The sequence below is a fragment of the Protobothrops mucrosquamatus genome, unplaced genomic scaffold, assembly GCF_001527695.2.
Source record: "Protobothrops mucrosquamatus isolate PMUCROS unplaced genomic scaffold, P.Mucros_1.0 scaffold3878, whole genome shotgun sequence".
NCBI classification, from domain to species: Eukaryota; Metazoa; Chordata; class Lepidosauria; order Squamata; family Viperidae; genus Protobothrops; species Protobothrops mucrosquamatus.
Window position 1 is genome coordinate 60645 of NW_015389828.1, and position 12427 is coordinate 73071.

The 12427-nt window shown below is 48.0% G+C and overlaps 1 protein-coding gene across 1 annotated transcript in view; it reads right to left on the reverse strand.

The window, feature by feature from the left end:
• Positions 1 to 11761, reverse strand: part of LRRC74B (leucine rich repeat containing 74B) — a gene marked incomplete at its 5' end in the record, with an annotated part of 14359 nt that extends 2598 nt beyond the window's left edge. The window contains 8 exons of the mRNA XM_015827694.1: positions 1723 to 1839; positions 2872 to 2967; positions 3060 to 3138; positions 4677 to 4792; positions 5684 to 5793; positions 8156 to 8362; positions 8852 to 8984; positions 11619 to 11761. Of these exons, the coding sequence (XP_015683180.1) occupies positions 1723 to 1839; positions 2872 to 2967; positions 3060 to 3138; positions 4677 to 4792; positions 5684 to 5793; positions 8156 to 8362; positions 8852 to 8984; positions 11619 to 11761 (1001 nt within the window). The remainder of the gene's footprint in view (positions 1 to 1722; positions 1840 to 2871; positions 2968 to 3059; positions 3139 to 4676; positions 4793 to 5683; positions 5794 to 8155; positions 8363 to 8851; positions 8985 to 11618) is intronic.
• Positions 11762 to 12427: the final 666 nt, after the last annotated feature.

The window sequence follows — 12427 nt, forward strand, 5'->3', positions numbered from 1 at the left end:
CACTGATTAATTGTTCTAATTAACAGGAAAGTTCTCCTTATTTCTAAGTTGGATCTCTGCCAGTTACTTCTTAGCCTGGTGCTTTGGAAAATAAGTTAAGATCCCCTCTTCTCCGTGGCAGCCCCTCAAATATTGGAAGACTGCTATCATGTCGTCCTTAGTCCTTCTCTTTGTTAGTCTAGACCAGGGGTAGGCAACCTTGGCTCTTTTATGACTCGTGGATTTCAACTCCCAGAATTCCTGAGCCAGCCATGCTGAGGGGAAAGGGAGAGGTTTCCAAGCTGAGCCACGCTGGCTCAGGAATTCTGGGAGTTGAAGTCCACGAGTCATGAAGGGGGCCATAGTTCCCCCATGATGGCTGAGGAATTCTGGGAGTTGAAGTCCACGAGTCCTAAAAGAGCCAAGGTGGCCTACCCCTGGTCTAGTGGAAGAAATCATCTTTGGTCTGGCTGGACACCCCCAGTGCCGCTGTGCAGAGGCAGCACCCTGCAGCACTGTGGACTGCAGAACTTCCTTTCAGAGGGCGTCTGGAGCCACCCAACGTTCCTCAGAGGCAGGAACAGAAGTCAGCTAAATCTCTCACAAGGCTTCTGAATTATTTTCCCTGCAACGTTTCCCTGGACGACTGGGAACCCAGATGCTGCAAGTATTCACAATCAGGGGATCATCGAGAGCCAACAGATTCCAGGGGCTACAAAAACTTCCAAGTCTGCTCAGCAGCTCTCCCTGCTTTGGGCAGAATAACAAAAGTGACCTTGTGGGGCCTTGTGCTGCCGGCTTTTAGCTTTGTGTGCGACACTGGGCTTGTCAAGGCTGCCTCTACTCAAATCCCAGGAAAGAAAAACCCTCCGCTCCATAGATTTAGAGAAAAGGTAACTTTGAGTAGGAAAGAAGTGGCTGCAGTTAATTCTTTCCTCATAAAAGTAGCTTTTTTTCTTAATCTTATGGAGGGAAGGGTTTTTCCTTTCCTAGCAGAGGCAGCCATGACAGGGATGCTTGTGGCTTGACAACCCGGCACATTTTCCATCACGCTGATCCCCTTGGCACACACACCCACACAGAAACACCCATGTGCTGCTGGGCCTGTCTGAGCTGAGACAGCAGTAGGAAGGAACAGCACACTAGGGCAGGGGTCTCCAAACTTGGCAACGTTAAGCTGTGGACTTCAACTCCCAAGAATCCCTCAGCCGGTATAGAGTTCTAGGAGTTTGAAGTCAAGTCTTAAAGTTGCCAAGGGTGGAGACCCCCCCCCCCCTGCATTTAGGGCTGTGGTAGCAAACCTATGGCACACGTGCCACAAGTGGCACTCAGAACCCTCTCTGTGGGCACGCGCGCCGTCGCCCCAGTCCTAGGCCTTCAGCTGGGTTTTATAAAACCTTTTCGCTTTAGGCCTCTGCCGCCGTGTGCAAAATAAAGAAAAAAGGTTCAATCAATCAATCAATTTCAACTTCTTGCAGGAAAAAAAAAGATCTCGCAAAGTTGGAATTGATTGATTGAACTTTTTAGTCCCACCCAGTCTGCCGTTACCACTGCAGCCACGCCCACCCAATGGGCCACACCCACCCAATGGGCCATGCCCACCTGGCACTTGACGATGCATAAGTGGGTTTTGGGTTGCAGATTGGGCACTCGGTCTCTAAAAGGTTCGCCATCACTGATTTAGGGCATCCAGCCACAGAAAGACAAGCGTGTTCCCCAGAGAAGCAAAGTTATGTGCTGCACCTTTGGAAATTCTCTTCTGAACAAGCGAGTGATTCCATCGTGCTGAATCAGAAGGCTCGGGAAAAGTGCCTGGACAGCCTCACAGGCTCGGACAAAGTCCTTCTTCACCACAATCGCCTGAAAAAGAGGAATGCCGGGCAGTGAGCAGATCGGTGCTGAAGCTGCCACAGTCTCAGGCCAGATTAAAACAAGTCTCCCATCTTGTGCTCCCGTGCAGTCCAACCAACAGCCACAAAGCAAAGCTGCTGCGGGCCAGGAGAGAGAGGCAGCCAGATGAGGCGGGTTCACCCAAAGACAGGGAACAGACCAGCAGTGGACATTAGTGACAAGGGAGCCCTTTTCCTGAGAAGGACAGAAAATAACCCTCCTTGGATCAGACCAAGGCCCTGCTGATGCTGTGCTGTGTTGAGCTGGAAACCTCATCTTCAAGGCTTGAGGAAATGGCCTTTCCCTTCTATTACACACACACACACACACACACACACACACACACACGGCTGTATTCCAGTCTGGAATGCAGCACCTCTAAAGTAAATAGGCCTTATCTTCCTTAATGCATTAACCTAACCTTAATCTAACTTTGCAACCTTTTCTCGGCTTGGAAGCCAAGCAGGGGCAGGTCTGGTTGATATTCGGATGGGAGACCAGAAGGAAATTGGGAAGGCGAAGAGGCATTCTGGAGGAAAGAAATGCAAGCTACTTCCAAGCCGTGGCTGCCTCTCCTTTCCCCTTAATCGGTGCAGTTGCAGCAACTTCACAAATTCATTATTCCCTTGATCCTCCTGTTCCTGCTGTCACCTGATCACTGCAGAAGCCAGAATTACATCCACCAAGCATTTCTGGCCTGGATTTCCCTTTACTTGGCGTCCCTCTCACAACTTCGCTGCCCTCCTTGGGGAACTCTGGCCAGATGCCACAATGCACTGTGTTCGGTTCCCCATCCATTTAGACCAGGGGTAGTCAACCTTGGCTCTTTTATGACTCGTGGACTTCAACTCCCAGAATTCCTGAGCCAGCTTAGCTGGCTCAGGAATTCTGGGAGTTGAAGTCCACGAGTCATAAAAGAGCCAAGGTTGACTACCCCTGATTTAGACAGTCCTGCATCGTCATTTCGCACAGCCGATTTTCCCTCTTTGACCAGCCACCTACTGAAAAATCCAGAAACTCCATCGCAGCTCCAGGATTTGCTCGGATGGCTTTGAGGATGCCAAGGCAGCCTTCATTCTGGATGGGGTTCCTGGACATCTGCAGATCACAGGAAAGAACAGACACCCTCTGGATCACCCTCCGGGCAGGGCTATTAGGATCTCAGGGTCACCTTCCCAAATGCTCCTCACCTTGAGTCTCCTCAGATTCTTGTTTCCTTTCAGGCCCGAAGCAAGCGCGAGGGCTCCTTCCAAGGCGATGCGGTTATTACTGAGAATAAAGAGAAAAGGCACTCAGAAGTCCCCCACTTTTGCTCTTCCTGCACGCCTGTGCACTGACCCACACTAGCTTGCTGTTGGGAATAAGCTAATCTACCAACTATGATAAGAGATCGAATCTTCCCTCTTAGTTAATACATTTAAACGTTTTAGAGCTTGGTCAGGTCTAAAGACGCCAATTAGGGAAGTAGCAAAGGAACTAACTTCAGCAGACGTTCTCTTCCGAGGAAAATGTTGCCCATCAAAACGATTTTTTCCCCTGGGTGCCCCAAACACTAAGCCAGAGGGAGAATAGTTGAGGGTGACAGTGTTGGAGCACCCACAACTTCAGAAACTGTGGCTGCTCATTCCTGGAGGCTTTTAAGAAGAGGCTGGACAGCCACTTGTCTGGAATGGTATAGGCCCGCAGGGGTCGGCAACCTGAAACACTCAAAGAGCCACCTGGACCCGTTTCCCAGAGAAAAAAAAACACCGGGAGCTGCAAAACATGCACGCGCATGAGGGGGGGGGGAGCTTGATTGAAGAGTTTAATTAAAAAGAAATAGAGGTTGCTGTGCATGAGTTCTCTCTCTCTCTTTCCCTCTCTTTCTCTTCCTCCCTCTCTCCCTCCCTCTCTTTTTCTCCTTCCCTCTCCCCCCCCCTCTCTCCGATCTTCTGCTCACCTGGCAAGCTGGTTTCACACTGTTCTCCGAGAAGCTGACACATATTCTTATTGGACTGGCTCTTTCCTGCCCTTAGTCTGCCAGTCCTCTTCCCCCACTTAGTGTGTGTGTGTGTGTGTGTGTGTGTGTGTGTGTGTGTGTGTGTGTGTGTGAGAGAGAGAGAGAGAGAGAGAGAGAGAGAGAGAGAGATGCTGCTGCTTTCTGCTGTTTTCTGCTGCTTCCTGCTGAGACACAGCAAAGGCAGGAGCCGCGCCCAATAAACTTGTCAGCTTGTCCAAGAACAGTGTGAGGCCACTCTTTTTTACACACACACACACACACAGAGAGAGAGAGAGAGAGAGAGAGAGAGAGAGAGAGAGAGAGAGAGAGAGAGAGAGAGAGAGAGAGAGAAGGGAAGCACAAGTGCCTCTCTCTATCTTTGTCTCTCTCTCTGCAAATGGCAGAGGAGGCTGGGAGCCGCAGGAGAAGGCTCAAAGAGCCACATGCGGCTCTGGAGCCGCGGGTTGCCGACCTGTGGTATAGGGTCTCCTGCTTGAGCAGGGGATTGGAATAGAAGTCCTCTGAGGTTCCTTCCAACTCTGTTGTTCTGTTCTGTTCTGGAAAGGCAGCCTGAGCAGAGGGGAAGATGGGAGAGAAGAGACTGCCAGTTTCTCCTCTCCCCCTAAAGCGGGTGAGGTTCCTGATTCAAATCCAACCTTTGCCGGAAGCTCACTTGATGGTCTCAGCCTCAACTGCCCTGATGGCAAAAGGGGATCCTAGAAACTATTCACTTTGCTGGCTTGTGCCAAGGATGATTAAGAAACAGCTCTCAGCACTCAGGAAGTGCAGGCACATGCACACACAAACACACACATACACGCCTTGTTACCTGATGTTGAGTTCTTCCAGTACATTGTTGCTTTTCAGGGCTGCCCCCAGAGCAGCTGCACCACTGTTGCCAAAGCCATTGTATGACAGATCAAGGACTCGAAGGAATATATTTGCCTGTGGAACAAGACAGATTGAGCAGTGCTTGGAGAAGATCCAAGGTGGAGAGTCCACAGGAGACAAGATGCTTTAATTCTATCATTCACGCGGGCTTTTCTTCAGATCTCGCCTTACACTCCCTACTGTCACTAGTCCCTAATAAAAGTTGAGACAATGCCTGTTTCATGAGTTCTGCTTTCTTGAGTGATTCGTTGAAGTGGGTCCTGACACAAGAGTTTTTCCCTTGCCACCTAGAGCTTCCAATCACAAGCCATACCCTGACGGAGAGTTCCCGGGCCTTCACCCACTCAAGATTTGCTTCCAGGTTCTTTCCAAACAGGCTACCTCTTCCACTATTGAGGTCAGTGTTTCTCAACCTCGGCAGCATACAGTAGCTGCCTGGGGGTTTCTGGGAGCTGAAGTCCATTTGATTTCTAGAGCCACCCATCTCAGCAAACGCCACTGGGTGGCTCAGGATTCAGAAACATATATCATGATTAAAATCTTTAAAACATTTTAAAACAATAAAAGCAGTAAAAACCATTAAAACAATAATAAAAAAAAACATTAGGTGCCGCAGTTGCCCACCCCTGCGCTATACATTAGAACAGGGGTAGGCAACCTTGGCTCTTTTATGACTTGTGGACTTCAACTCCCAGAATTCCTGAGCCAGCATGGCTCAGCTTGGAAACCTCTCCCTTTCCCCTCAGCACGGCTGGCTCAGGAATTCTGGGAGTTGAAGTCCATGAGTCATAAACGAGCCAAGGTTGCCTAGCCCTGCACTAGAACAAGCAGGGCCAAACTATTTCAAACTTGTTTGCCCTTTAGGGGATGGAGGGGTGAAACAAGATCTTATGCTTTATAACTTTATCCATGAGGAAGCCTCTCGAACGAAGTCCCCTTTCCTACCCCCAAGCCTTTGGCGACAGCCGCTGCTCCTTGGCCCCGAAAGTTGTTCCAGCTGAGGTTGAGTTGCTTCAAGCCCACATTTTCTGCCATGGCCATCCCGAGGGCTTCTCCTGGTTCAATGGAGACGGAGACACGAGAAATGGGAAAGAGGCCTGAAATGTCAAACTGAGGGAGGCTTTGGAAAAGAAGGACACCCCCTTGGATCCCACCCCACCTTTACAGTAGCAGCCTCTCCCCGTACAGGAGCCGTGGTGGTGCAGTGATCAGAATGAGTATGGCAGGCGAACTCTGCCGACCACCAGCAGTTCGATCGTGACCGGCTCAAGGTTGACTCAGCCTTCCATCTTTCCGAGGTCGGTAAAATGAGGAGACAGATTGTTGGGGGCAAAATGCTGACTCTCTAAACAGCTTAAAGAGGGCTGTAAAGCACTATGAAGTGGTATATAAGTCTAAGTGCTCTTGCTATTGCTCTTTCCTTCTTTCCTTTCCTTCCTTCCTTCCTTCCCTCCCTCCCTCCCTCCCTCCCTTCCTTCCTTCTATAGTGTGCAGTGGTTAGAATGCGGTATTGCAGGCTAATTCTGCCCACTGCCTGCAGTTTGATTCTCACCAGCTCAAGGTTGACTCAGCCTTCCATCCTTCTGAGGCCAATAAAATGAGGACCCAGATTTTTGGAGGCAATAGGTTGATCCTGTAAACTGCTTGGAGAGAGGGCTGTGAAACACTGTGAAGCAGTATACAAGTCTTAGTGCTATTGCTATCCAACCTAATGTGGATTTTTCTGCTGACGTTTCGCCAAGCAAGTCTTCTAGCCTCAGCAGAGATATCAGCTCACAGAGGAAGAAGGGAAGGATAGTAGGATCTGCAAGCAGTAGGAAGAGGTGGTTCCCACAGAGCCAGGAACTCTGAGGAACACCTGCTTATGGGAATCAGCAGAGAGTTGCAGAAACAGATGACTCCCACAGGCTTGGCGCCATTCACAAAGCCGTTCCCCTGCATGCCGCCCATTTGAGGAGACCGGGGGCTCACAGAGAGGCTTTCAAGGGATTGACATCATGACATGGAGGGGTCTTATTCTCCTCCCTCAGGTCAGTCTAGCTCAGGGGTAGGCAACCTTGGCTCTTTTATGACTCGTGGACTTCAACTCCCAGAATCCCTGAGCCAGCCACGCTGAGGGGAAAGGGAGAGGTTTCCAAGCTAAGCCATGCTGGCTCAGGAATTCTGGGAGTTGAAGTCCACGAGTCATAAAAGAGCCAAGGTTGCCTACCCCTGGCCTAGCTGTCGTGGAAGCCCAGTTCTCCTCAGGCACTTCAAGTTTTCCAGAGATCGGACTGAAGATCTAAGACAAAGTTTTCGGTGGGTTTTCCAACCAATTTGGAGGAGACACAACCTTTGTGGCATCTTTACTTTGACCCAGCAGTTTGCAGCTTCTGGCTGACCTCGCTGTCACATAAAACTCAGGGTAATTCTGGCCAGTGCTAGAAAGAAATTGCCAGATTTTCTCTGGAAATCTCAGACTGATAAGTTGACAATATACTCTACAAGAAAATATTAGCAATCCTTCTTTGTATTTTTTCCCCAGAAAACAATGTCTCTGTAGCCTACTCAAAGATCTGACTTGATTTTTTAATCTTTTTTCTGGACTGCTCTCCTCAGAAAAAGTTATCAGGAGTCAATTGTAATGCTTTTCAGCAATATGTGTGTATTTTTTTTTATCTTCCCATTTCTGGCTTTGTCTCTCTTTCTCTCTCTCTCTAATATTCATATTATTTTGACTTGTTAATTTATATTGCTAGTCCACGTATGATATGCCATATGCTAAATAAATTATTTCGATAACCTTTTTATACTGCTTTTTATTACTCCTACACAATTTTAGGATTACAGATCAATAATTCTAGTTTCAGGAAGCAATTTTTATGGTAAACCAATGGGTAAAACTCTTAAAAGGGCAGGCAGAAACTTAAGTGAGCCCAACTTTCTAATCCCTACCTTAATTTTCTTTTTCGCTTCCTCAACATTGGTAGCTCTTCCCTATTTTCTGCATACTCTCTCTTCTTTTTGTCCCCGCCTGCTCTCCATCAAATCACAAAGTCTTCTTCAAAACATAAGGAGAAGAAAGAGATCGGACTGGTGGGAAGTCAAAACCTCGCGTGGGGTCAGGCACAGAAGGAGATTCCAAGCCACAGCAGGTAACAAGGCAAGAAAGAGGGAGGGAGGGAGGGCAGGAGTCACAATCCAGCAATTCTTTCCCCCCCAACAAAAGTAAACCCTAATGGTTAGTTCTTAGCTTATGAAAACCACAGCTGGTTCTTGATTTAACAATTCATATTCCGCATAAAGGTATGCGGTGCTCTAGAAACCAAAGGGCCATGAATAGGCAAATTGCATGTGTAGGTGTGTGTCTTTCTCACAGGTGCTACAGAGCTTCCCACACGACAGCCAAATACAATATTTCTATGACATTTACAGTACCTGCTGGCTCTCCGAGCCTGTTATGACTCAGATCAAGGTGCTCCACTTTCTGATTGGTCACTAAAGCGTCTGCCAGGTATTTGGCTGCCCTGTCGTTTAATTCATTTCCTGAAAGTTTCAAGGACACCAGAATTGGATTTTCCTGAAGCACCGTAGACAGAGCTTCTGTCCCTTTCACTCCGACTTTATTCTCTGATAAATCAAGTTCTGAAAGAGAAGGAGGTCGATCTCTCAGCTGGCTCAACATACAGAATCCCCCGGAACCATTAGGCCAACATGTCTTTGTTCCTCAATCTCTACTTTGGCCAGGAATGAAAGCTGGTCAAAGGCCACAACTGGTTCCGTGGGGAATCCTTGGAGAAAGACACTCAGCTCAACCCATCAAACATGGAGTCTTTATTTGGGAGCGGCACATAAATGTTGTCAAGCAAATAAAGAAATCTACAAACCACAATCTCATGATGCTTGGGTCGCCCCTAATAAAAGAGGACTGCATTCTTAAGACCGTTTACAACACACTTCGAGCTTTACTGCTGTATTATATGAAAAAGCAAATCTTTGCTTTTAGAAACTGGACGTTATTTAGAGGGGATCTAACAACGGTTTAACGGCAACCCCAAACATCTCAAGGCAGATGGATTACATGGACTCTCCATTTTTCGCCCCCTGAAGCAATTCTCAGAATCTCCCAGGCACCTGAAATGTAGCAGTTCTCCTTTAACATCTCTGCCATCGCCACTGCGCCGTCTCCATCCAGCCCGTTGTCGCTCAGGTTCAGCTTCACAATGGAGGTGTTGCTGGTCAGGGAAAGAGCGAGAGCTTTGGCTGCCTAAAAGAAGAGGCAGAGGAGGGACGAGCTATGAGGGCAGCGGTGCTGAGATCTAGCCCAGTCCTCCGGCAGGGGTCAAGGTTTGGGGTCCTGGGGGAGGCAAACTGCTGCCTGGGAGCTGGCATGGTCTTTTTTTAAATTTTGCAAGTGGCTCTGCCAAAACTGGAAAGCCATTAGCCAGTGGCCTTTTTAGACCCCCAGCCAAGCAACACCTCTTTTTCTGCAGAAATCTTAAGAAGACAGAACTCTTGGAATATTTCTTCCAACTGGCATCTTTATTAAGAGAAGATGGTTGCAGGCGTTCTAGACAGGACCTGGGGCCCAAGCCCTACGGTTCAAGGTTTTAAGTGTTCCCAAGCAGCCCCACCCCACCGTCCTTCCAGCGACAATCCCAGGCGTTACATTTCCACCCCCTTTTCCTCACGGCCGGCGGAAGGGAAACTTCAGAGAGGAGTAGATGAAAGCTGATGGGCCCTATTGTTACGATCAGTCCTCTTGGTGAGATCCACATTCAGTCCCTTTGAAGTTGTAAGGAAGGAAGTGAGAGCCATAAAACCCCTTTGCTCATCCCCCTTCCCCTTCGTAGTATGACAGAATCCAGAGAGGGCAGAACTGGGGTTTTCCATAGTTGATAACTAGAGATGAAATATAACTGGATTCTGACAGGAGAGGCACTGGACCAAGATAGCCCCATGCAGCTTTGCCTTTAGCCTCACCCACCACATGCTCCAGCTCGCCTCCCAGGGACTTGTGCCACAGCTGCTGGTGGATTATTTCAGCAGCCATGCAGCCGTAACACGAAAACGAGGTCACCTCATCTGTGGCCTGGAAGCGTGGGCAGCAAAGCTCTACTGCCACCTGAGCCCATCTGGCCTCCTGTTTCCCATATAGATCAAGCAGAGCCCTGGGGGGGAGTGGGGGGGCTGCACCATATGCCAGCAGCACCTGCTGCCTGTGAATCCATTAAGTCCCATTTAGCTGGGGTGGCCAAGGCCCTGGAGGCTGTTTTGCCAGGAACCGCAGATCTCGCTTAAAGCACAGAAGCATCATCTCTGGAGACAAATGGTCACAAACTGAAGCGAAAGTGACCGAATGAAGGACTGGGACCCTCTTCTCCTCTACGTCCTTCATAAAGGGCCCCTCTTTGGCTCTCCTCATCAAAAGTTTAGTGGGTAGTGTTCCGATAGAAGGCTGGTCCCTGAGCCTGCTCTGCCATCTTAGTAGTGCCAGGCCAGGATCTCTTTACCACTGTAAGGACCCACCCCACTTTGCATCTTAAGAAGACAGAACTCTTGGAATATTTCTTCCAACAGGCATCTTTATTAAGAGAAGATGGTTGCAGGCGTTCTAGACAGGACCTGGAGCCCAAGCCCTACGGTTCAAGGTTTTAAGTGTTCCCAAGCAGCTCCCCACCCCACCCCACCGTCCTTCCAGCGACAATCCCAGGCGTTACATTCCCACCCCCTTTTCCTCACGCCGGCGGAAGGGAAACTTCAGAGAGGAATAGATGAAAGCTGATAGGCCCTATTGTTATAAGTCCGTTTGGTGCGATCCACATTCAGTCCCTTTGAAGTTTTAATGAAGGAAGTGAGAGCCATAAAACCCCTTTGTTCATCCCCCTTCCCCTTCGTAGTATGACGGAATCCAGAGAGGGCAGAAATGGGGGTTTCCATAGTCGATAACTAGAGATGAAATATAATTGGATTCTGACAACCACTCTGCCATTTCACTTGGTCTATTTTGTTTCTCTATTTTACACTGACCAAATTGGTTGCTTATGCTTTGCTACTAATGATTGTATTTTCTTTAGATGTGTTTAAATTTTTCTCCATAAGACGCCTTGAACATTTTTAATTTTGAAGGTAAAATTTAATGGAACGCATCAGGTGCCAGTCTAATTGCACCTACATATTTCTGCCACGGTGTAATGTTGGTACCGTAATGCTCCCTGATTATTCCCACAAATAACTCTGTAAAGAAATATAATTGTCAGAATCCAATTATATTTCATTTCTAGCTACCTATTCTGAAAAAAACCTATTTCTTACTCTCCCTGGATTCTGTCATACTACAAAAGGGGAGGAGGATAAGCAAGGGGGTTTTATGACTCTCACTTCCTTCATTTAAACTACAAAGTGACTGGATGTTGATTCTCATCAAGAGAACTGACCATAACAATATGGCTATCGCCTTTCATCTACTCTCTCTCTGAAGTCTCCCTTTTGCCGGGAGTGAGGGAAAAGGGGTGGAACAATGCAACGCCTGGGATCTGGGAAAAGAGAGGATGAGTGATCATCGCCCGGAAGAACTGTGGGGTGGGGGCTGCTTGGGAACACTTAAAACATTGAATGGTAGGGGTTGATCCCTCAGATCCTGTCTAGAATGCCTGCAATCATTTTCTCTTAATAAAGATGCCTGTTGGAAGAGAGATTCCAAGAGTTCTGTCTTCTTAAGATGTAAAGTGAGGTGGGTCCTTACAATAATATTCCCACGTGTGATGCAGATGGAAAAAGGGAGAGGGAGAAGAGGGCTGAGAGAATATCCAGGGGCAGCGAGGGGATTCATACTTGCAGAGGGCAAAGCAAGCCCCGATGTGGCAGGACCCAAAAGAAAAAGACACCTGGCAGCGATTACCTTAGGGCCAAGGCCACGATGCATCAGAGCCAGCTCAGAATCTTTCATATGCCGTAAAAAATAAGAGATAGGAACCACGCCATACGCCTGGCAGATCGCAAGGTATCTGGTTTTCCCGGCAGGATCATAGCATATTGTAGAGACTAAGCCAAGACAAAGGAAAAAATTAAAGCAATAGCCCTCCTTGGCTTTCTGTAAAACCACCAGACTCTTGAAGCCTCTGTAGTTTCTGGCCGTGCACCAGCAAGGTGGCCTTAAAAACTACAGCACCAGCCAAGGCCCACCGCCATCCCCACGAACCAGATACTCGTTCATTAGTCTTGTATGCAAAGAAGTACAGAGGGGATGGTGACTTTCTCCAAGTGATTCACAAAAGAGTTTGGTGTGTTGTTTTGAAACTAACAAGAGCTGCACCAAAGTCACAATACCTTAAAAATGGCTGCCAACTATTACTTGGCTTAAAAAGAAATAAGACACATTTGTGGAAGCCAGGCTAACAATGAGCAATGTCAAGCTTTCATTTCAGAGGCAGAATATTCATGGCTTTGACTGCAGGGTGGCAACTCCAAGTATTACAGGTCATAATATTCTGCCACCCAGGCATCAGATGTTCAGAATTAAAAATACAGGAATGAACCCGTTACCAATGTTAATTAAAGAACGGCCAAAGTCTCGTGAGGTTGTCTTAAGATTTATATCAGGTTGATGGGGAGGGAATAACTGATGCTTGCTTAGTTGCCAACTTATCCTTGAAAGCTCTTTGTTTGTTTATCTGTTTGACACATTTATATCCTGCTTTTAGATCAATA